The sequence below is a fragment of the Neomonachus schauinslandi genome, chromosome 12 (assembly GCF_002201575.2).
Source record: "Neomonachus schauinslandi chromosome 12, ASM220157v2, whole genome shotgun sequence".
Lineage (NCBI taxonomy): Eukaryota > Metazoa > Chordata > Mammalia > Carnivora > Phocidae > Neomonachus > Neomonachus schauinslandi.
This window is the reverse complement of record NC_058414.1, coordinates 38,378,480-38,403,575: the sequence shown is the minus strand read 5'-3', so window position 1 is coordinate 38,403,575 and position 25,096 is coordinate 38,378,480. Positions and strand designations below refer to the sequence as shown.

General features: G+C 40.9%; 1 protein-coding gene and 1 non-coding gene across 5 annotated transcripts in view; both read right to left on the bottom strand.

The window, feature by feature from the left end:
- Nucleotides 1-25,096, bottom strand: part of DYNC1I1 (dynein cytoplasmic 1 intermediate chain 1) — a 279,310-nt gene that overhangs the window by 89,916 nt on the left and 164,298 nt on the right. For all 4 annotated transcript variants that reach the window (XM_021689493.2, XM_021689495.2, XM_021689496.2 and 1 more), the window contains one exon: nucleotides 17,325-17,450. In XM_021689493.2, the coding sequence (XP_021545168.1) occupies nucleotides 17,325-17,450 (126 nt within the window). The remainder of the gene's footprint in view (nucleotides 1-17,324; nucleotides 17,451-25,096) is intronic.
- On the bottom strand, nucleotides 9,674-9,827 carry LOC123326430. Its single transcript, XR_006541090.1, has one exon. It is a non-coding gene; the product is annotated as a small nucleolar RNA SNORA62/SNORA6 family (small nucleolar RNA).

Sequence of the window (25,096 nt, the reverse complement as noted above, 5' to 3'; positions counted from 1 at the left end):
CTCTCCCACTAGAGGTGCTACCAACTGCCATGTCAATCAAGATCCATATACCTTCTGTCAAAACTCTTTCACATTTGTCTCATGCCATTAAAAATATATGACAATAAGCTACCTCCAACTGCCACCCAATCCTCCTCCCACCAACGCAGGATGATTTTGGCGGGCAACCTAAAGGAACTTCAGTGATGGACAATTACATATTTTCATTTTGAAGTTTTCCATTTTTTTTTATAGTTATGTTAATCACCATACATTATATCATTAGTTTTTGACGTAGTGTTCCATGATTCATTGTTTGCGTATAACACCCAGTGCTCCATGCAATATGTGCCCTCCTTAATACTCATCACCTGGCTAACCCAACCCCCACTCCCTTCCCCTCTGAAATCCTCAGTTTGTTTTCCAGAGTCCATAGTCTCTCATGGTTCACCTTCCCCTCTGATCCCTCTCCCCTTTTTCCCCTTCCTTCTCCTAATGTCCTCCATGCTATAAACTGTGGAAGGAGCCGAGATGCCCTTCAATAGACGAATGAATAAAGATATGGTCCATATATACAATGGAATATTACTCAGCCATCAGAAAGGATGAACACCTATCATTTGCATCGACATGGATGGAACTGGAGGGGATTATGCTAAGTTTTCCATTGTTTTGAAGCAACTGACATTTTATGCCTGCTAGTTTGTGTCACTCTGGCAAATTTCTACCAGTTCTCAGTCAAAACAATTACAGGAACCCTGTCTTATCGTTGACTTAATTGTAGCATTCAGAAAGGGATGACAACCTATTGTATTTGTTTAATGCCAGCCCTATCAATGTATCATATAAAACTGATATCAAAGAGTAATTGGGAATAACTGTAAATTAATGTAACACTGTACTGTAAGTATGTTGACAGTAAGAGATAAATAATAAAAACTAGATTGATATGCAACAACACTTCAGAATTGGACCCCCCCCAGGCATTTTCTTCTTTTAAATGTGGCAACAACATTCTATCAGTGCATTCTATCAGTGACAAAGTCCACAGATTTACTTACTGATTGTCTTAAGTACAAACGAAATATCTCTCTGTGGTCTAGAGGAAATAACTGTGCAAGACTCACAAGGTGTAAATTCTCCTGAATGATTTTTCCTGCAATTCTAGTAGGTCACTAAATATTTAGCACCTACTGTTTGCACATATAAACTTCCTGAGTTGAGTTTAACACAGCATATAGCTCTCACTAAAGAACGTGAATTTCTATGGGAAAATCTAGTTCAAAGGTAAACAAATCTCTACTATGTATTTTTCTCCTTATTTTATTCTATACTCTGAACATGAGCCTTAAAATGTAAAGAAACTGGGCAAACTGATATATATATGGAATTAATAATATTTACTATCAAGAGGCAGGACAAATAAACACAAAATAAAGTTAAATTTCTAAATAACTACTCCTGGAATCAGAAAATGCCATAACTTGGTGGTGATAATGTCTTTCACATGGAAAATACAAGGTACTGTGGAAAGTTCCATCTAGGTCTATGTTGGCCAGCTCAAATGCAGAGGTGAAGAACTTTGTCAAAAGGCAAAACAAACAAAAAACCGTCCCCCAAACCCTACATCTTTTTAAGGCAATCAGACTCAGAAGGCAATAAGTGTTTCATTTTCCTGTATAATTTGAGTAACTACCCCAGTTTCTTACCTCGCCCCCCCCGCCCCCGCCTTTTCAAAATGTAGACAAGGGCTTTAGCTAGTTGTCTAAGTTGTCACACATCTGGAAGACTATTTTAAAACACATTCAGAATGTTTTGACTACATGATGCCAAGCATCTGGCAATACAAACTTCTCTAAGGTATTTTTCTTCTATAGGATTCAGTCTGTGTAGACAGTCATTGTGCCAGGTTTTGAACTACACGTTTTATTTGCAGAATGACAAAAATATATATGCAAAGGTAAGGTTTTCCTTCTGCTTTTGATTTAGGTAAATTTAACTTAATGATGTTAACAGAGTTGCCATTGATACTTGCATTACTTGAACTACTGTCTGGTTGTGCTCTCCCCGCTGTCCCCAAAAGCCCTTCAGTGGCCTCTACTGGTCAGTTCCTCCCCAGGAACATTCTCTCCCAAACGGACAGCATTCACTCACTTGTCTAAATAGTAACTGACTTTATTGGTTTCATTCCACAGCAAGGATGAGGGAAAGCGAGGTTTCTCGTTTTCCCTGTCTAATAGGAACCAGCCTTAGGAATACCTGTGGTTCACCAACCATCCCCAAACCATTTGCAGGATCTTGAGGTAGGAGGTAGGTATTCTTCATGTGAGGTCGCCTCCCTCCTAATGCAAGCTAGCTCAGCCTTCCAAAGGCTGTTTCCCCCAGACTAACCTAACTATCATTTTATCTCCACCCCACTTTCAATGTTTCACACTAAGTCTTAAGTCAGATGACACCACAGTGGGGGGTGTTCTGGGTAAAATATGCATTAATTATTTCAGTTTAATAGCTTGTAATCTACTACAGATCATTCATTCTTGCTCTTGACCTAAGAGAAGAGGGATAAATTCCTCATAGGCCAAGTACAGACCATATTCATCATTGTAGCCTTGGCACCTAAGCAGGGTGCTAGGCACAATAAAGGTCTGTTAAATTGTTCTGGATAAAATGCAACCTGCTTCCGTGTTGAAGTAAAGACCGCTACATTTCAAACCTGAAATAAACTTAGCCAGGCAGTCGGGTTTGAGCCTAAGCAGTGTTCACAATTTAGAGAGTCATCAAGAGCAGACTCATGGGGTGGGTCTGCCAGAACTCTATTAACATTAGGGTGCTACTGGTCAACTCTAAAGACCAATGACCTATGTGTTACGAACTTTGCAGACAGTAGAGTACCAGCTTGCCTTATTTAGGTGTCCTTGACACAAAAAACATTCTCTTTGGGGAGAGAATCACTCTGGACTATGCCCTGACTGGCTTGTTCTGGAAGTTACCAGGCCATTCAGGGCTCTGGAACATGATCTGCAACAATGGCTGTGCAGCAATGGAAGCCAGCATGTGGCCGTGAAGCTTGCTCTAGAGGTGAGTGAGGGCAAGCCCTTGCTGTCTGATGGGGCGGTAGCAGAGGGGAAGGCAGCGGGGCTTGGATGCTGAGAGGTCCCAGCAAGTTGCCTGTAGCATCACAGCTAGTCCTTGTAACCTTATTCGTGAACATACTTGTGACCTCCTCTGGGAGGGGGCCCGGAAAACAAGAGGGAGAATGTGAAGAGCCCAGAAATCTTAAACTGCAGATGAGGTGAGAGCTACAGATGTATGGTTTACACTGTTAACAAGACCTCATTAAACCAGTCTGGTGTGGCCCAGGAAAACCAGGATTTGAGAGATAGATGGATTAATACATAGAGGAGAGAAAATGAATTTGATGACATCAAGCGATATAATATTTTGCTATTTTAGAGTGTATCTAATAGCATATGGTATTACTATTTCTCTTTTAAATATATTCTAAATCAAGTATTTGAAGCAGTTTTATAATCCTTTGAGCCGAAAATATATCTAAGAAACATGTATAAAAATCTCCAAAAGGATTAATAGTTCCAAGGTGGAGAATGTATTTTAACTCAGAATTCCTCAAGAAAACCGGCCTTCTCTGCAGGTTTTACAAATCAAAGCAATTGGTGGCTAATCTTTCTAACCTTTACTCAGTTTTCTGTCGATGAAAAATCAGAATCAGGGATTATTACATTCACAAAGGATGTTTAGACATCTCAGTGACATGATCACCATATAAAATATAATTCAAATGATCTCAGTTTAAACACTGACTTTGACAGTAAAATCATTTACTTTTCCACTATGGAAACTATTTTAATCATTTTAACCTCTTTTAGATTATATCAATTCTTTGAGATGAAGTACGATGGAGAATCAAAATAATCTTTGGAAATTGAGCTCTATTGCAAAAATGATTCCCATTCTTCAGCAGGGATATTAATGGATAACCTTTCGAGGGCCTCTTCCTTGTATTTCTCTTCTTCTTCTACCTCTCCCGTGTCACACAGCTCAAAGAAAACCTAGCTCATGAGAACAGACTTACTTAATGGTCCCCTTCCCGCTGCTTTCCGCCATCCTCTTTCATTCACATTCCCAACTTTGCATCTCTCTTCTCATTTTCCTTTTTTCTTTCCGCGGAATGACCACCTCAAAGGATTAATTCAGAACAGGCAGCAGAAAATGGTAACAAGAGTGGGCAAATCAGGATGTGGATTTAAAATCAGGAGGTATTTTAAAGGAGGGGAGTTACTCAAATTAAACATATGTTAAGAATATGGGTTTGTTGTTCATGGCATACCTGCTGCCTGCGATCCCAGCCTCCTCGGACCAGCCTTCAAGGGCAGAGCATTCCCTAGCAGAATAATAAATAGAGTGGCTCAAGTGAACATGGATCCGGGCAGCCCGGCGAGCTTCCTTTCCTCTCGGTCTGACTTCACTCTTGGAACACAGGTGGTAACTGAACTAGCTGAACTACCGACATGGTGGCCCCTCGGGCTCAGCCAGAGAGAGAGAGAATGGAATTCAGGCTCCAAGTAATCAGGCTTCGGGCATGTAACAATTCTACTACTCGGTCTTGGCATTTATATCAAACTTGGTTTTAACTGATATGGCCTGTTTCCCAAGGCGTCATCTTTCTTACCTTGTTACATGTGAACGAGGCAGCCAAAATCCATTGGTCTTTTGAGAAATAGGCTGTACAGATGCTTAGAGTGTTTCTGTTTGGGCTGACCTGCCATCAACCTGAGAATAAGGCAAACTGTCCTCTGTAGGTAAAAACGAAGAGCCTTGTCCTATTTCTACGCTTTCATTATATGTATCACCCTGTGCAGCTCTCTGCTGTCCCAGGATTATGTACCCAAATATTATTGATAGGAACCAGTCACACTTATGCTCACTCAAGGGTTTCAGCAGGAACGATGCAGAATAGCAATATATTTGCTCATATATATCCTTCCTTGCTTCAGACGAGTTATGAGGTTGAGAGCAGTAATTAATATATTTCTTACTTGAATGCACTGTACTGATAGACAAGATTCAACAGTCTGGGATCTCTAGGGATAAGCACCCATGAAGTGGACATTAAAAAATCCATAAGGGTTTTGAGGGAAATATTTTTAATTTGGTTTTAAAATAATATATGTCCAAGAAACTCAAGACCCCTCTTTCCCATTTGTTTTGATATTATTCCTAGGACACAAGAGCTACCTAATTAGCTGTGAAGTTACCACAGAATAATAAAGGATATCTGAATATAATGAAAAATAAAAAATAAATAAGTAAAATTAGCTTAATAATTTTTAAATAAATAAATAAACGATAACTGGTTTCCCTTTACATTGACTGAAAAGTGGTACTTTCTAACTAAATGAATGGAGCTGGGGAACAAATGATTTCCGAGTCCCTCCAGAATTTCATAAATGTCCATTTATGAAGTATAATGTACAAACAATAAAACCTTTTTCACTCTTCATTAAAGCAATCAGTTCCCTGACATTTGATGACCAGTTCAGGTTATCACATAGTCTTGGTGCAAATATATTTTCATATTTCTGTAACGATGTCCTAAATCAGCAGAGAACCTGATACATGAAAATTCCTATTTAGACAAAAAAATAGTTTGGAGGCTGTGCTTATTTGCTTCTCAAAAAAATTCAGTTAGTTATCAAGGTCTCCTCTAGTGAGCCATATCTGATTAAGAACTGTCCTTCTTCCTCCATGTTGTCTGAATTTGTGATGTTTTATAGAACTTGGCTCAGCTATCCCTCTCCCAAAGGGGAGAACATATTGTTAATGTTCTAAAGGCAGGAGGTTTGTGTTAAGCCTGTCTCAGCAGCTTCAATATATAGATGGGAAAATCCAGTGAAATCCAGTTCCAAAATGTAGCAAGTCCTCACAATTTGAGCAAACACATTGAAGAAGAGACCATGAAACAGGTAAACAGCCTGATCAGAAGTGTGGCTTGGGAGGTGGGGGAGGGGCAACAGGGAGAGCACAGGTAGAACTTGCCTTCCACTGAACACCTTCCCCCAAAGTGAAGTCTTTTCGTTATTTTAGTGGCAACAGGTTGACAGCACCTTGTTGTGCCTTTAATGGAATGATGTCAAAGAAAGCCAGGTGAGGACAAAGATGGTGAGACACATGAGGAAGGTGGTGGGGGGGACTGTATTCATGTGCTCATTCCCACTCCCATAGCAACCCAAAGCCAGCTGCCTTGTTGGAGAGACTGTTCCCCTGGACATTCTGGGGTGACTTTGCCTCTGTCTGTGATGCATAATCCTTTCGGATGAAATGCCATTCTGCTGCAGGCACACTGGGAAACTTGGCAGCACTGGCCAGAGATGGGATGGTCTGCTCTGGGACAGGAGCAGGAGCAAAGTTCAAGAAAGGCAAGATGATGACTTGACAGCAGAAGATGGAAAGGAGAAGAATTCAAGAGAATTCAGGCATTGAATAGGTGTTTGACCCAGAAAACCATGAAGTTTCCTTCAAACCCTGAGATTCTACAAGTCTATATATTAATAGGTCTAATGGAAGGAGTATTAACTCATGTATGAGAAACAATTTACACACAAAAAACAAAAGGGAAAGCAAAAAATCTCTTTCTACTCCCCATAGAGTAGGACATGGCTAAACTATCTTAAAGTGGTCATTTGACTTAGTTGGGGATGCATTTCCATTTAAAAATGATTAGAAGATGAAACAAAAATATAATCTCTGGTTACAAATATTAAATGGGTATGGATGCAGAACGATAGATCAGCAGTTAAGATTGGCCAATGCAGTGCCTCTGTTGCTCAAATGAAATTCAATTACATTTATGATGGAAATCTCCATGAATCCACACTAAGTCTGTCCACAGGGTCTGCCCTCTCCAACATTTTTCTGTGTGTGTGTGCATGCGCACGTGTGCGTGCAACTTTGCTACTAACGGAGCACATTTGCTTTGACTGTGGAGCTCTTTCCAGACATCAAAAGCCACAATTCTAGTTTTCATACTTAGAAAATGCTCAAAATGTGTTTCTTTCTAGGGGAACTAAATATTGTGCCATGTTTGAGAGTCAAGCCCTTTGAAGCCCATCAACTGTTGCTTGAAACCTCCTGATTCTATTTTTGTAGGATCTTTGTCTCGTATTTTCTGAAAGGCCTTGAGCTCTTGCATGAACATTCTTCTCGTGGCAATTTTAACACAGCTGAACGCTCTCATCTGTGTGGCAGGTAGCACCCATGATAATATACATCATTACATTAATAGTGTTCCCATACAAAAGTTCTTTTCCAGGACTTGTTCGCTGGCTACCCCACTGTGGGATCAGAGGGTGGGATACTTTTGATTTTAAACACAAGGAAAGGGACAGTGGGAGCCAGGCTTTTAGTGATGGAGCCTTTTGGGGCCCAAGGGGAACTGTTCACATCTCGTGCAGGAGAACACTGTGTGACATCACTGTCCACACAGAGCTCCCACCAAGATTAAAAACCACAAAGAAGGCAAAATAATTTACTAAAACATAGACCAAGAGCACTCTTTTTAAGAAATAGTATGCGCAGGGGGCAAAGCTGAAGGAGCCAAAGGGAAAACTCGTGTGTAAGCTGCTTATCTGCTGTTCTTAGCAAGGTGAGCAGATCCAGGCAGCACTCTGTGGGACATTGTGGCCTCTCTCTGCTTCATGCTCTGGAATTATTTTTTTTCTGTTTTTTTCATGCTGTCTCTGTAACACAACCTCTTTACATAGTTTATCTCAGGAAATGACAATTGGCTGTCGAATCCCATACAAATTGATTGGATATGACAGCTCAAAGGAATAAATATTCTGCAGAGAAGAAAGTTTTTACTTATACTCTTGTATTTTCAATCCTTTTTTACCCCTTCTTGCTTAATTTTATTATTTCAATTAGATCATTTAAAAATCAACACATCACATACCAACCTCCCCTAAGAGCAATCATAAGATTTGATGATTTTTCTGATACACAGGCTAGGGTTTCAAATTTGCATTATTTTATCTACTGAATTAACTATGAATTCTAAACCAAACTAATGCTGCCATGTGTTTTTAAACATCTCTAATCTAAACCATCTGGAGAGGCATGGTTTTGCAAAGGCATCCTTTTCAGGACACTCTGTGGATTTTGTCACTGCTTGAGGTTTTGGCAAACCATCAACATTACTATAATTCTCTTTTATGAAATATAGCTTTTGACTAGGATTTTAGAGTCTTGTGTGTGTGTGTGTGTATTTATACGAGTGTGGGCACTTGTGTACAATTTTTGCTCTTGTCCCTTTCTCTTTTCAGAAGACCATAGTTATAATAAACTTATTTTATTTTTTTAAAACTTAAAGTAATAAAGGTTTTTTCTTGTATATAAAGGATAAATTTAATTTCACCTACTCAACATAATGACAGACCAAGTTATTAAGAAGTGGAGAAGTACATTTGAATAACGCACCTTACCGGACGTAGGTGCTGGAAATGCTTTTTAAACAAGTCATCAGGAGAAAACATGTCAGCTTGAGAGACCACAACAAAAAATTATAGATATGAAATGATTACAGCAACAATGATTTGTGGTATGTGAGGTATGAGCTCAATACATTTATGCAGAGATTACAATTAAAAAGTGGCTGAGCTAAATCTTTTGCTTAAGAAAAGCAACACCCTGCTTAATTCTTTGGCTAATAATGAACATAGCATTTTAAAATTATAAATCAAATATAAGCATGGTAAAAGCAAAGTGTAGTAGACTACTTGTTATAACAAAGGTTAAAAAACATCCCCCAGAAGTAAGGATGATGATTCTACTTCCACAAATTCTCTTCAATAATAATGCCTTTAAGGAATTTTGAGAATTAATCACAAAAATGGAAGGGATAGCTTTTTGCTGAGAGCCTCTAATCTGAACTGAATTAAAATGATAATGTGACTATTGGGGACTATGAACATCTCTGTAATTTCTTAATAACATGGTATGTTCAAACAACCTCTTTCATCCAACAATATTAGGCAACTTAAAGACATACATAAATTAAAAGGTTTTGGTCAGGTTTGCGGAGGGGGGGATAAAAGGTCTATTTTTAAGAAACAGCTGGCCTGAAGTCCAGAAGTGGGTCTGTGCTTAGAATATAAAGATGCCAAGACATTGCACAGCACCCCTCACAGAGGTGGTCCAGCCTAGAACACTCTCGGTGGGTGCTATCGTGGCCTGGGGCATTACTACAGCCCACCTTCCCACTGTTCATAGTTTCCCTTCCTGGAATGGGTCCTCCATATCCACAACTCTGAGGGAGAGGGTTGCCCTTCTGAGACTTTCTCGTTTTCTTTTTCTTTTCTTTCCTTCTTTCCTTCCTTTCTCCCTTAGAACTCCTGATATTCTTTTAAACCTGCTTCTGCCTATATTAAAATGTTGTATTATAAAGGAAAAGCACAATCTGATATTCCAGAGAATGGAAGCTCCGTGTAGGGTGGCCCTGGATCATATGTCTTCAGGAGGGACAGCTCTAACCAGGCATGCTAATCTGGTCTTGGATGAAAGTAAAACATGTGTCAATCCCATCTTCCTTATTACTCTTGCCCCAGGGTCTACAGAGTGGGTTCAGTTCACTTACTGCTATAGGCTGAATTGTATCTTCCCCCCCCCTTTTTTTTTTACTTGTGGCAAGAATTACTATCAAACTCCACTCATTGGACCAGAGACCCTTGTGTTGTTAGCGAAAGATGTGCTCCTCATATAGCACACTACCTCCACTTGTGAGTTCATCGGCCAGCCAGTGGCCTCAACTCCAAGCTCTAACAATGTGCAGATCCCTCACAAATTTATGTTGCAGCCCTACCCCTCAATGTGTTTTTATTTGGAGATTGGGCCTTTGGCAGGTAATCAGCTTTAGATAAGGTCATGAGGGTGGACCCTCATGATGCTATTAGACACCAGAAGAGCTTGCTCTCTTTCTCCCTCTCTCTGCCAGGTGAGGACATATCTAGAAGGCAGGTGTCTATAAACCAGGAAGAGAGTCCTCACCAGAAACCAAAATGGCTGGCACCTTGATCTCGGACCTACCAGTCTCCAGAATGGTAGGAAAGTTATTTTCAGTTGTTTAGGCCACCCAGTCTATGGCATTTTTTTTTTTTTGTGGCAGCTTCAGGAGACTGATACACCTTTATAATCTCTTTTATCCTGACAATAATCCTAAGAGGGCAGTAGAAACCCACTCCCTAAGAATACCCATTCCCCTGACACTGAGGCTTCTCTGACTTCAGTGAATGGCTAGGTGGCAGAGTGGTGAGGACAAGGGGAGGGACGGGCTAGAAAACTTGCTCATATTGCCACCTGGCTCTCATTGCATAGCATCTGTAATTCCTAGGGCAATTCCCTGATGAAGCACAACTGGAGAGAGCCCAGTTCAGATAGCTTTAGTTCAGGGCATGGGAAAGGGAGGAAGGGCACTTAGGGAACTGAGTCAAACCTTCAGTGTTGGAGTCCTGTGCCTTCAGTAATATGTGCACAGGAATGGGGCAGAGCAAACGCTAGGAAGTCTCGGGTTTTGTAATCACATTAAACTTCAGGTTGATCATTTGCAATATGAGATAATAAGACAAAGAAAGCAATTAAAAAATGATTTGTTCTAAGGTGTATTCTCATGGTATCCTCTGCATCACACAGCTCACTCGGTCACTTGTAAGGTATACAGTCTCCCCCACTGCTATTTTCAGATAATGAATTGTCTGTGATACAATCTGTCTGCTATAATCCTGCTGATAATTCTAATTTCCCTAGATGAATCCCAATGATCAATCCTGCCTGTGCTATTTTTGGGGGGAGAAGATTTCAGAAAGAGGGCAGATAAAGAATGAGAGTCGGCAAGGCATTTTCTCTGCTCCCAGCTTCCTGGGCCAAAAGAGAAAAAGAAGCTCCTGCTGTTTGACTTAATAAGAATCAGTGTCTAGCTCAAGCCTCAATCATCAGACCAGTCATACTCAATCGGCATAAAAGAAGTATTTCCAAATGTCCATGTTTCGCTTCAGCATGTACGTGTAAGCCTTTTCCTAAAGGCACAAACTAGCTGCCGTGTTGCGGTTCCTCTTGTCTGATCCAAATATTCTGTATCTTTTATGTAAGAGCTTAATTTTACACATTTACATCATACGTATTCTTCAGTTTTCCAAAACTGTCTACTTCGAAGAGTGGATCACAATCTATACAACAATGGATGAGGTGTTCTCTTCTGGGTTTCTCCAGCCTGCAGTACATCCATCATCACAATGAAAACTGTTTGGGTTTTACTTACATTAGTTAGCATGTTCTTTGTGCATGGACTTTGTTCTCTAATTACTAAGCTCCTATCGTATGCTTCGATTTTAGGTCACCCCAGGAACTCACTCTGAATATGTAGCCCTAATTGTCAAAGAACTTTCTATTCCTTCATCCTGTTAACCTTAAAAGTAAAAGCTGCCGGTGACTTTACCAGCAAAATATGGGTTTATTCAGGAATAAAAGAGAATTTCAATCCAAGACAAGCAAGCTGCAGCAAAACCATAGGCAAATAAGGGGAGGTGGGGGGGGAAGGAGAGGCATGCTTTTTAAGGAGAAAAGGGGTAAGTTGGGAGGGCTGTTATCAACTAAAGTCCACTGGACTAACCTGGGAGTTCCAAGTAGGTGGTTTTTCATTGGCTGAGCTGTTGCCTGTGGGGGGATGAGGAAAGTACTTCTTCCTCCGGCTGGATTAATAGAGCAGTATCCATGTGCAAGGTCAAGTCGCTGCAATGTCATGTCCCTCTCTTCCTGTTGGGTCTGCAACTGACTAGGGGCAGTAGAGTGTGAGAGTTCCCCTGCCGAAACCTCCTGATTCCATTTTAGTGAGGTTTCCCGTTATTAATTTTCATAATCCCCTCCTCTTTTTGACTTCTACTGAATAACCACTCTTTGCTACATTCAAGAGAAAAACATAGAAAATGCCTTTCCTCTTTTCTTTTTTCTTTTCTTTTCATTAGTCAGGCAATCTGAAAGTTACCCTTCCTTTAAGTAAAATAAAAATTCCTAAGAAAAATTCTAACACTTCTCTGGTCATAATACTCCTTGGAAAATGTATTTAAATTAATTTATATCTTTGTGTCCATAGCTGTTTTGTTGATTTGGATTATGGACCACAATTTGGGTTGTGTGTGTGGGGGGCGGGGGGCGGGACAAAAACTGATGGGAGAAGAAATCAAGTTCATGGCAACCAACCTCATAGTCCCACCGAGATGGCAGGAAGTCTCTTTTCCACAACATGACAACAAAGCCCCGGCAACTCCCCCAGGTGACTCAGCAGCGTGGGCAGCTAGATGCCAAGTCCCGACTCTCCGTCCCCCTCCTAACCACCAGCCCACATTCCCTCCTGTGTTACCACCCCTCTTCATGGGGGCAGCTCTCTTCAAGGTCAGTGGGAACCTCACCCAGAACCAAACACTAGATGGTGAAAGCGTGAGTTGCAATTTCATCTGTACCCTTTATAGAATCTTAATGAGAAGCGAAACCACGCATAGGAAGAAAGTTAACTGAGGATTTTAAACATGGATGCACATGAAGTCAGTCAGTATCACTCCACATTCTGCTTTCCCTCTGAAATCAGGAGGGTTTCAGGTCCTTGTCAGTTTCAGGTCATTGTCAAATCATCTTTAAAAAGAGAAGGCTAAGAACAAAGAAACCAGATCAGGAAAAAAATAAAAGTAAAAATAAAAACCTCTGACCAAGCCAAGCCTCTAAATATAGCTTTTCCACTTACTTCAATGCAGATAATTCTAAGATCTATATTTCTGATTCTGTTCATTCCATTTGAAAGAGAAAGACCACACGAGGGTAAGCACTGCAGGGTGGTCAGAATGCACAATCTAATGACAGTGTGTGGAGGCCACTACAGAAGATGACAGGAGCCCTGCCAGAGTGTGCGGTGGGGCCGATGGGCTGATTTCTATGCACAGGCCACTGATGTTTTCCAAGTAAGGACAGCTCTTAGAGAAATGAAAATAGAAAATGCAGGACCGGAGCCCACACTAAGAATTCAGTTTAGCAAAGACACGAAACTGCCTGTGGAAGTAAAAGGTATTTAGCCTTGCTATTCTTAACAGGAAGAAACAAGCCTTCCTACTGCAATCTTTTCATGATTAAGCTAAAAGCCTGTCAGTCTTTGCAAAAGAACACTGAACCGATGTCTGTGTCTTGTGCATTTACTTTCTAGCGCCTGAAATGATGTTTTTCTGAGCCATCAGACTGGTGTGCAATGATGCTGTTCTGAAGAATACGAACAATCCACAAAGATCAGCAAGGAATGGATAGCTAATGCAATATTCCAAAAGGATACCAGTATGAACATCATAAGGCACCCAGGGTTTCTCCCTATCCATACTCCTTCTTATGAAGCAAACTGTCTAATTTTGAAATTATTGGAACATCACACGAGGATGTGGAAGCACATTTAAACTGCCTGATTTCAGCAAAATAACGTCTAGAAGGGACCAGCTGTAGTAAATAAACTAGATCAAAGATCAGAAAGGATAGAGAAGAAAAGTGATACATCTGTGAGTAGGGCATCAGAGTAATAAAGCCAAGAAATAGTACCCTAGTTTGGGCCAAAGAGGAAAAGGGATGTGTGGGGCAAGAAGAAAAGTCCCACACTTCCCACTAAAGAGGCCGACTAGTTCTGTCACCTTATCATCCCCTTTCTTCATCTCTCCTCTACATCCTGGTGGTTTCCAACTAGTATTGCATATTCAAATGACCTGGAACTTCTACTTTTTTTTTTTTTTTAAGATGTGTTTATTTGTTAGAGAGAGAGAGAGAGAGCGCATGTGGGGGGGCGGGCAGAGAGAGAGTCTTAAGCTGACACGGGCTGAGTGTGAAGCCCGACAGGGTGCTCGATCTCATGACCCTGAGATCATGCCTGAGCCAAAACCAAGAGCCAGACGCTCAACCGACTGTACCACCCAGGGGCCCCAACCTGGGAGATTTTAAAAATGCCCAGGCTAGACCACAGACTAATGAAATCAGACTCTCTGCCCATGGAAAGCTGGCATCAGTTCTTAAAGCTATCCAGGTGACTGCAATGATCAGCGAAGATGGAGAACACAGCTCTGTTCCATCTCTTCTCTATTCACTGTCCCCCATGCCACACACCTAGAGGCATTACCTGGCTGAATCCTCCACCAATGTCGTATGATGCAATACATGCACTTCGGAATAAAAAAGAGCTGACTTCAAACTTGGCTTTGCTATTCACAGACACCTGCCCTAGTTTCATGACTTCTCTGAAGCTGCAGGTTCTCATCTGGGGAGTAACAGGGGTTTATGACAATGAATAGAAAGAGTAGATTCTCAATACATGTTAGTATCTTTTTTTCCCCATAAATTTAATGTCACAGAGACATTTTCCATGTCCTCAAATTACTATTTTTTTCTCACCTCTTAGGAAAGCTCCCATTCACTTAAAGTCGAGTACTTTCAAAGTTGATCTTTCTAGGTATACTGGCTTACTAGCCCAAAGTAATCAGGAATTAGTAAGATTTCAGGAGGTATTTAAGATAATGGTTTTCTGGATTGCTCTGAGGTGAAATTCAGGTATGATGGTTAATTTTATATGTCAACTTGGCTAGGCTATGGTCCCTGGGGTTTTGGTCAAATACAAGTCTAACTGTGGGTGTGAAGGTATTTTTTAAATGTAATTTACATTTAAACCAGTAGACTTTGAGTAAAGTAGATTATCCTCCATAATGTGGGTGGGCCTCATCCAATCAGTTTAAGGCCTTAAGAGCAAAGACTAGTTTCCTGAAGAAGTACCAATTCTAAATCTCTGTGTCTGTGTCTATATCTGTCTGTCTATCTATCTCCTATTGATTCTGTTTCTCTGGAGAAGTTTGACTAATACACCGAGGATCCTCAGAAGGGCTTCATAATGACTTTTGCTATGCCCATTTCTTCCTTTTCCTCCTCTCAGGAGAGGGATCAAAGCTCTTTTCCTTTCACCTTTCTGAAGCTGGTGATACATTCTATCCCTTACACTTAGGTCAGGTTAAGAGAAATAATTAAATAACAGAAAATAAGTACTATAATGGTATTCAGCATTTAGGTTTTCAAAAGATTTTATAAATGTGGCTTTCATGAATATGAAGGGTCATTTATACGAACTACTTATCATTTCTGAGTAGCACAATCATGATTCTCAATATCTTTCAATGTGTGTGGTTAAATTCTGTAGCTTTTCTTTGATGCCTAGAATGTGGAGTCTTCACATGTTTTGCACATGTTATTTAATCAACCCCAAAGTTTAAAAGTATTAGAATCCTCACTTTTCTCCCAGTGAGAATGCTAGACAGTTTAGAATCCTCACCTGTTTCTGGTCACCAGAAGAAGTGAAGAAAATAGTAGGGATTTGAGGGATACAGAGATATTTTAGTGTCTTTTGGTCGGATACTGAGAGTACTTCTGACTTGGCTTTTCTTCCTCCCTTCCTCCTTCCCTCCCTCCTTTCTCTCTCTCTCTCTCTCTTTCTTTCTTTCTCTTCTTTCTTTCTTTTTGAAATCAGGAGATAGTTTTCTCCTAAAATACATATACTGGATCATTTAAGGGAGAAACTAATAATGAAATTAAACGTGTGTTGGTGAAATTTTCAGTAAATGATCCGAAAGATACCAGGACAAGAAAGAGAAGATGCTCCTTTCAATCAACACTGGTATTAACCATTATGTGATAAAATAGGTAATTTTAAAATTCCAGTTAATTCCAAAGACCTTGGAAGTCTGCTTCTTCATTCAACATTATTAGGCTCCTGCTGACCTGTTTACTATGCAATGCTGTGAATATTAAGCATTTTACCAAATTGTTATTGTCACAGGCTACTGATAGTTAATATAATTTAAAAAATGAATTATGGTAAACACGTGCATTGACCAAAACAATGAAATGTGTTAACCTCCTATAATTTTTAAAAGTCAAGATGTGCTTTTTGTAGTATCAAAATAGTCTAGGTGGCACTGTTTTTCAAAAATGTGCTTCTGCTTATCCCACAACGCTTTTGGTATTTTCCTGGTAATTCGGCAAACCTCTTAAACCTGAACAAAATGAGGATTTTGTGCTTCTCTGTTTACAGAAAGAGCATATCAAACTGACAAATTTGATAATCTTAAAAAAAGGAAAGAAAAAACTGTTCTTATTTCAAAGGTTCAAAAAATAAAGGTTATTTACTATGCAGACCTAGATTTCTTGTTGTTTTTAAGATAGTAAATTAGAAAAACATGGCCAGAGTTAAAGGTTACTCAATCAGGTTGAAGCTGGGACTTTTATTCCAGCAGCTCCTGTTCCCAAATTATATCTGATAATGTCCTAAAGTCTAAACATATTTTAGTTCAAAATGATACTCAGCTCTTAGATATAAAATGTCACTGAGCTTCCAAATACCAACAGGTTTACCCACCCTCTTCAGCTGATGTATTTGTATTCAGGGTAATCTGCCACTCCACTTCTGAACTGTAGTATTTGAGGAACTGAAACTTTGAGCTGGAATGTTTGTTTTGCATTTTCCTATGCATAATCACAGGATTGGGACATTAATAAAGGGGTTGGTGTATTGGCCACTGCTGAGGCCTATTATTTAGGCAGAGTCATGGCAATGGAGCAAAGCTGAATGTGTGCAAGTGTAAAATACATTTCAGCCTGTATTATGTTGGATAGAAAAGAAGACAAGTGTGTCAAGAGACATGAGGAGTAAAATATCTGAAACTGTCTGACATGATCTTCACATGTGCCAGCTGGAAATGGCATCTATATTTCTCCACAATTCAAGAAAGATTCACGGTAAGTATGTGTCTACAGCAGCTACGGAAATGTTATTATCCAGAAGCAAGATGGCACCTATAAACTCAAAATTGGCCACATTCCATTGAACTCCATCTCTGAGAGAGGAGGAAGCTGGAAATGGTAGTGCTCTGAGGATGTCCATGTGGGTGGGCAAACATATTTTGCTGCGAAGCAAAGGAAGTGGTACACCAAGACTTCTTCATAAGTGCGAGGCCTTTATAAACTCATCCTCAGGGGGGCTGTTTTAAATAGAAAGAAAATGACACACAGTCCGCCATTGGGCTTCCTAACTGTTTGGAGAGAGCTGCCACTTTCCCCAAACATTAGGTTACTGTGGAGGAGTTTTCAAACTTGTCAACAATTCCATTTTTAACCTCGGCTCTTCCTCTCCACATAAGACGGAGAGATGCAAGGTAGCATGAACTATATTTGGTCTCACAGGAGACATAAGTCATTTTTACTCTGCTGACCCCTACCTGGCAGTGGAAGACATATTCTGGTGTGGTTTTCTTAAACTTCATGTTCCAAACCAAGGCCACTCCATCTGGTTCATGGGGAGCATCCTCGTTGTTGTTGTAGGAAGCGACCATCAGCTCAGGGTACTGGATGGAAGAGGTCACAAGGATGAATTATGTCAAGTTGCTGACACAAAGAAAACGTCTTTATTCCTACAGACAGAGGCTATGTTGCATCATTTAAATGGTACTTTCTTTTCAAGTTGTGGCATACTTAATACCAACTACTGCTTCAACCTATTGCAATCTGGTTTCTTCTTCCAATGTTCCAGGTGGGCTTGCCAGCAGCACCAGTAACTACCATATGCGCACACTACTGGGCCTCTCTGCATTCTCTGACACTTGGACTACTCCCTCCTTTCTCCTATATTGGCTTCCATTACATCTGTCTCTCCCGATTCTCTTCCTGACCATTCTTTTCAGTCCCTATAGGCTCTCCGTCTAATACCTATATTCCAGGCGGGCTGTTTTCTGCCCTTTTTTTTTGGGTCTCTGTCCATACATTATCCCTGGGTGATCTCATCTACTCCAACGGCTTTAATACGCATTAATATGCTGACAATGTTCAAATCTACATCTCTAGGCTTGATGGCTCTCTCAGCTGTAGACCTTTTGCATACTGGAGATTTCTCTGAACTGTCCATAGACACATCAGATGCAATGCATAAAAAAAAAAAGAAGAAGCTTCTTGCCTTCTACAAAAACCTCTTGCTCTTCTAATGTCCCCTCTTTTGGGTGCCTTTCATTAACATTCACCTACCTGCCTAAACCAGACACTCCACGTTCATTTTTACTCCTTTCTCTTTCTTATCTCCTTCTTACGTACTGTGTTGACTCCTGCCTCAATACCTTTCAAATGCATGGTTTTTTTTCCATCTCTAAGGTGAGGGTCTCCTCAACTGATTTTTTTTTTAAGATTTTATTTATTTATTTAACAGAGACAGAGAGAGAGAGCAAGAGAGTGCAAGCAGGGGGAGCTGCAGAGGGAGAAGGAGAGGCAGATTCTCCGCTGAGCAGGGAACCTGATGCGGGGCTCCATCCCAGTACCCTGGGACCATAACCTGACCCAAAGGCAGATGCTTAACCGACTGAGCCACCCAGGCACCCCTCCTCAACTAATTTCTTATCTGAATAGAGGCAACAGCTTCCTGAATGGCTTCCTGCTGACAGCTTGCCAGGCCCTCCCCTCCCCTACTCCACTCTCTATCCTTTGTCAATGTGACTTTACAAAACATACATTTGGGGGCGCCTGGGTGGCTCAGTTGGTTAAGCGACTGCCTTTGGCTCAGGTCATGATCCCAGGGTCCTGGGATCGAGTCCCACATCGGGCTCCCAGCTCAGCAGGAAGCCTGCTTCTCCCTCTCCCACTCCACCTGCTTGTGTTCCTGCTCTCGCTGTCTCTGTCTCTGTCAAATAAATAAATAAAATCTTTAAAAACAAAAAACAAAAAACAAAAAAAACCATACATTTGGCTAAGTCACTCCTCTGCTGAAAATGCTTTAATGGCTCGTCCTCACTTTCAAGATTAAACCCAGGTCATATAGGGTCCTTCACGATCTGTCATTGCTAGCTCCTCTGCTTAATCTCTTACCACCCGCCCTCCCTCCTCTACCCCCACACCCTGAGCCTCAGCCTCATGGGCTAGTTCTGAGATTCACAGGGACAGCCTCTGTGCCTAGGAGTGTAATACTCACTCTTACTGGAATGCCTCTTCTGTCTTGTTTCTAACAGTAACTCATGCATCAAATCCTCCAGACAATCCTAACTAACCATCCACAACCCCTCCTTCCATCTCATAGGCTCCCTTAGCATTATGTGTGCTCCTCCATCAAAGCCCTTGTCAAACTGTGCTATGGCTTTTATTCCCCACCTATGTCTCTTATTAGTCTATAAGCTCTCTCTGAGCGTAGGGACTTATTTTTATTAAATTCTAAATCTAGTGTCTGATAACTCCTAGCACATAATCAACTTGTGTCAAAATCTATTGAAATACAAACGGTCTCTTTTATTTTACTGACTGCTCTCAGTAGAAAGACCTTATATTTAATCCTTTGTTGTCAAATAATGCCAACAATTAAAGGCATAAGTGCAAGAACCACAACCAGTAAAATAATTAAGGACTCTAAAGTGAATAGAAAGACCTATTTAGTCTGTGTGAACTCTGTGCTGTGTGTGTAATTAAACAAACTGGGGAGGAATCTTGTGGGGGGTATTTATGAGTTAGAATGCATTTCATGAAAATGCCATTCCTACCTGGCATTCCCATAAGGCAGCCCCATTAAAAACAGCATCGGGATTATAGCAGGTCTTATCACTCTTTGCTCATAGATGGCTTAATTATTTTCCTTCCTTTTCGCTATGCTATATACATATTTAACAGAAGATGGCCCTTATAAATTGAAACATCAACTTTTTTTCCTATCAAAAATGATTAAAGCTGAGTCTTCTAGGTGGCTTTATTCATTTGTTCAGCAGCCTCAACTTAAGAAACCTGCAGGGAGTTACAACTTGCTGGTTGATGCGGAGGAAGTATAATCCTACAACAAGACACATGTATGTGGCCACCAGGGGAAGTAATCATTCTTTATTAGAAAACACTCCTCAGTGGCTGAATCAAAAGCCCATTACGGAAGGCCTTTGATTCAAAGACCATTTAAAGAAACTAATATCCAGATAAACACAGAAGTCTCCAGACTGTCCATCTGAAGTTTAACTATGTCACATGTGAAAGGCAACTCTATAAACATCAACACCACTACCATAGTGACCAATGAGCAGCCCGATGTGTCTGGAATAATATCCCACAGCTTCACATCTGGGTCTCATCGTTGGCTCCCACTTGTAGCTTTTCTTTTTTCCATTAAAAAGATAGTTGAAATTATTTGGCTTTAAAACCCCTTTTGAAAATAGGGAGAGTTTTAGTAAAATACCAGGAAAATGCCTTTGGCGTAATTTCTATAATTGGCATCATAAATCCTAAAGATACTGATTTAACTCATATCTCATGCAAGTTTTTTTGATTTCGAAGTCTCCTCTTAAATGTCTTTTTCCATTGTGTGTTTGAACATGACTAGTCATATTTTCTTACTCTCGAGTGAAAAGTAAATCTCTGAACAATTATTTAAATCTTGAATGTTAAAATTATGACTTTTAAAGGGAATGTGAACAGTTATGAAGTTTATAATTACTCATCAGGTTGGATTATCCAACATTTAACCTAGGAGAAATTTACCTGAAAATTACCAGATCGGCTCTCAAGCTGTTCTTACAGAGAAATAAAATCTGACATTCATCAGAGAGGAAGGAACCAACATGTTTTTAGTGCCCATTATGTGCCAGACACTGAGCTGGGTGATGCATTAACTCATTTGGTCCTTGCAATCCTCTAAAGTAGAAGTGGTCTTCCCATTTCTACAGATGAAGAAGCCAAGGGTCTCAGGGTAAGTAACTTGTTCTGAGTTATGTTGCTAATAAACGAAGAAGTGAGAGCCTTACTTGAAGTCTGTTTGGCTTCAAAAGTCATGTCCTTTCCAGTCCACTGTGGCATGGGTCCAGTGCCTCCTACACATATGTAAGGCACTGTGCCAGGTGAAATGTGGGACAAGAATGTCAACAGTAATGTGCTTTGCTCTATAGGAACTCACCCTTAAGTAGAGGGAGGTAGGGCACGGGTATGAATAACTATAATGCAAACATAAAGGCAGGACATGATATGTGCCAAGGTGGAAATGTAAACACGGTTCTTTGGAAGTACAGAGGAGAAAAGAACCACCTTAGTTGGGATGGGGTGTGGCAGGGAAAGAAACTGGAAAGGACTTCTAAGACGAAATGAGACATGCATTGGGCTTTGTTAGGCGATAGGTTATTAGGAGAGAAGAGAGTGGGGAATATGGACAGGGTACAAAGAGGAGTGCTGGAGATTTCTCTTGGTTATCTGCCTGGTTCGCAGTGATTCTCCCATCTTTGGACATTATCTCAATACACAGGTATCTAATCCCAGGGACAATTAGTTCACTGCAGGGTTGATACGTGACCCGGAGCGAATCACATCCTCTGAACTGGCTGTTGTACATTTTGAACTGTGACACAGAACCCATGGCTGGCAAATGAGTCAAGTTATGACAGCATCCTATTGGTGAGGTCCCACAAAGCGGCCCAGATTTGTACTCTTCCTGAGTCCCAGTTCTTCATCTTTTCCATGGATCTCCTAAGTACAGAGGAGTGCCTCTCCAATACAGCCCCTCTTTTGCTCATGCTAGCCAGAGGTAAAGTTTTCTTAACTAATGCAGGGTAGGGCATGTTCAGGAGATGTCAGGTTGTAGCATTTGGCTGGGAGGCAGGTTAGAGGAAGCTGTAAACAAGCAGAAAGGGCTGGAGATGCCTCTGGGCATCGTCACAGAGGCCACTGAGCACAGGCTGATGATTTTAGACTTTACTCTGGGGACAGTAGGAGTTCTATTCAGCAACTACTAATACTACTGCTACTACTGCTTTCATGATGATGTCACATTTATTGGGCACCTTTTATGTACTAGACACTCTTTAAGTCCTACTGTCATAAATACATTAACTCATATAATACTCACAATAAGCATGTGAGCTAGGTATTATTATCATCATTTATGAATGAGGAAGCTAAAGCAAAGAGAAGCCAAGCAACTTGCCCAAGGAGACAGTGAGAGTTTATAAGTAATCTTTACAAATATCAATCTGGTGAAAAATACTTATAAGGACTCAACAGTATAGAGACTGGAGGTAGAAAGACCAATTAGGAAGCCATCTCCTAATATAAGCAAGAAGTAGCGGGCATGGCATAAAGTTAGGGTCAAATCCACATTAGTGGACTTCAACTGGTATCTGCAGGAGTCTTCTTGCTACTGTAAATTTGATTGGATTTGGAAACTAAATGAACTATTAAAGATTACTCAGCTTTATATGTTGGGTGACTGCAAGGATGGAGGATGCAATTTCCATGTGAGGGGAGTCTATATGGTAGGAGTAAGGTCATGAGTGTGGTTTTGTACAAGTCTGGAAAAGCTGTCATGTGGTATGTGGATAGTATTATTGACTCACACTGTTCAACAATGGTCAATGAAGGACAAAGCTGACATAATCCCCCAAGTGACCCAGTTTCTTCCAGGGAATAACGTCTGGTGGGTATTTGGCAAATATTGCAAAGTTAAAGTGTTCTTCTCTGAGAAGCCCAAGAGATCAAAGCAAAGCTATGCAGAAACCTTAGTTTCTTCCTTTTTCTCCCCTCTGTCCCACTCAGATAGACACTTTCGACATATAGGCCACTTCAAGACTCCAAGACTGTGCCTCTCTCCTTCTTGTCTTTCCTAATATTATTGAATTGCATCTAGACTCATTCAGAAGTCTTCATCACCAAAGCATATAAGCCTGGTCCTTTGAACCCCATAAAAATGTTATGATGTAGGAGCTGAGGGTTCCACTCCCTTTTTCTTTTTTTCTTTAGTAGTCTCCATGACCAGTGTGGGGCTTGAACTCACAACCCTGAGATCGAGAGTCACATGCTGTACTGACTGAGCCACCCAGCTGCCCCTCTAATTCCTTTTTCTCATGCTCCATATAAAATATGCTTTTTCAGAACTGCAAACCTCTTTCCTACAGTGTAGATGAGCAGGTTACACAAAAATGGTGAAAAGTGTATGTGGTCTCTCCACGGTAGAGTTTCTGCCCTTTACAGTTTCAGTTCTTGCAAAAAACAAAATAAAATACCAAACTGTCACACAGAACCCTATGTGGAAACAAATCCATCCATGGTCCATATGACCACTGTACACTGTGGCCAGGCAGGGACTGGCCCCACTGAGGCTGGCCCTGCCAACTCCTCAGGGAGCTTTATCAACTGACCCGGGAACACAGAAGTTGCCTTTGAGAAATGTGTCAGATAAGGTTCCTGTGTAATTTCCAGACTCTGAACAAGTGAACAAACTGAGCTAAGTATTTCCTCAGGCTTGGATCTAATTTCTGTGCGTACACCCGAGCATGCTCACAGACCACCCACACACTGGCGGGAAGTGGCTGGGCCAGCCCCGCTTATATTAGTCTCTGCACGATCAGGCACTGCGTGCTCTGTTGTTTGAATGTAAAAGGAGGTTCAAGAGGAGAGAACACTGGCCCACTTGGTGGCTGATGACAGTCCGGTTGTGAGGGGTTACACTCCTCTTCAAATGAGCAAAAAAAAAAGAGAGAGAGAGACAAATGAAGAAACAGCCTCTTAACTATAGAGAACACACTGATGGTTACCAGAGGGGAGAGAGGTGGGGGATGGGGGAAATAGGTGAAAGGGATAAAGAGGACACTTATCACGATGAGCACTGAGTCATGTATAGAAGTGTTGAATCACTGTATCATACACCTGAAACTAATACAACATTGTATGTTACCTATACTGGAATTAAAATAAAAAACTTAATAAAAGTGAAGAAAAGGAGGTTCAAGAGGAGAGAACACCCGCTCACTTGGTGGCTGATAACAGTCCGATTGTGAGGGATTACACTCCCCTTCAGTTCTCCTATACTCCAGCAGGATTAAATGGGGCTCTTCACATCATCTGTTTCACAGCTCTGCCTAGAACACACTCTTCTCCCCTCCAGTGGTCTAAATCCCAGTCTTCCAGAGACAGATCCCAACCTCCACTGACCTCTGAAAGCCTGTGCTATCTGCCTCTTATCGTTTGGCACTTATAACCTCTCTTGGTTCCAGATTCAGAAGTCTTTTGTGAGAGGCACTGGTAAGAGAATATGCCTGAAGTGCTGAAAGACGTGAGTTCAAATGTCCACACGACCACATTTTAGCTGAGTGATTTTTAGCAAGTTACTTAGCTTCTCTGAGGCTCAATTTCCTCAGCTGCACAATGGGGATATTAATGGTTGCTGCCTCATCTGAGTTATGAGGCTGAAATTAGAGGATGCCTTCAGGGCAGTTGGCACAGTGCTTAGCACATAAGAAACACAAATTAAAAGCTAGCCATGATTATTATTCCCCATAAGAACATACACCATAAAAAGCAGAAACTATGCTGTACGTAGATGTCCAGAATTCATCATTCCCATTTTCCTCATTGCTATTACGTCATTGTCATTGCAGGAAGGCACATAGCATGGCTGTTCTGAACATGGGCTCAGAGGTCAGACCACCTGGGTTCAAACTCTGGCCACCCCACAACTAAGCTGTATGCCTTTGTGCACATTATTTAACCACTCAGTGCTAGGTAATCTGTCATGTAATGGAGTTGGCTCTTCAGCAAGGTGAATTTTGGTAAATTTGCCTACTTTGACTCTGAATACGACACTAAGGAGTATAGACTTAGAGGCAACAGGGAGTTTTAATCCAGGGGGTGGAGTGATCAGATTTGCATTTTAGAAAGATTATTTGGTTAGGTGTCCAGAGGGAACACCACAGATGAACAAGCATGGATATAGGAAGACCAGTGAGAAGGTTAGCAATACTACAGGTATAGGGTGATAAATAAATGAGTGGAGAAACAGACAGTCTTAGTGACAGTCTAGGTCTGGGAGATGAGAGGGAGAAGGTTGCTAATGTTAATGATGAAAGTTCTGCGTTAGGCCATTGGGTATATTGTGATGTCTTTAACTTAGAATGCAGTAGGAAGAAAAATACGGATATGTGAAAAAAATGAATTCGTGATTGCAGATTCTATGAGACAGCTGAGTGGATCTGTCTGGTGTGCAAAGTGGAATTTCGGA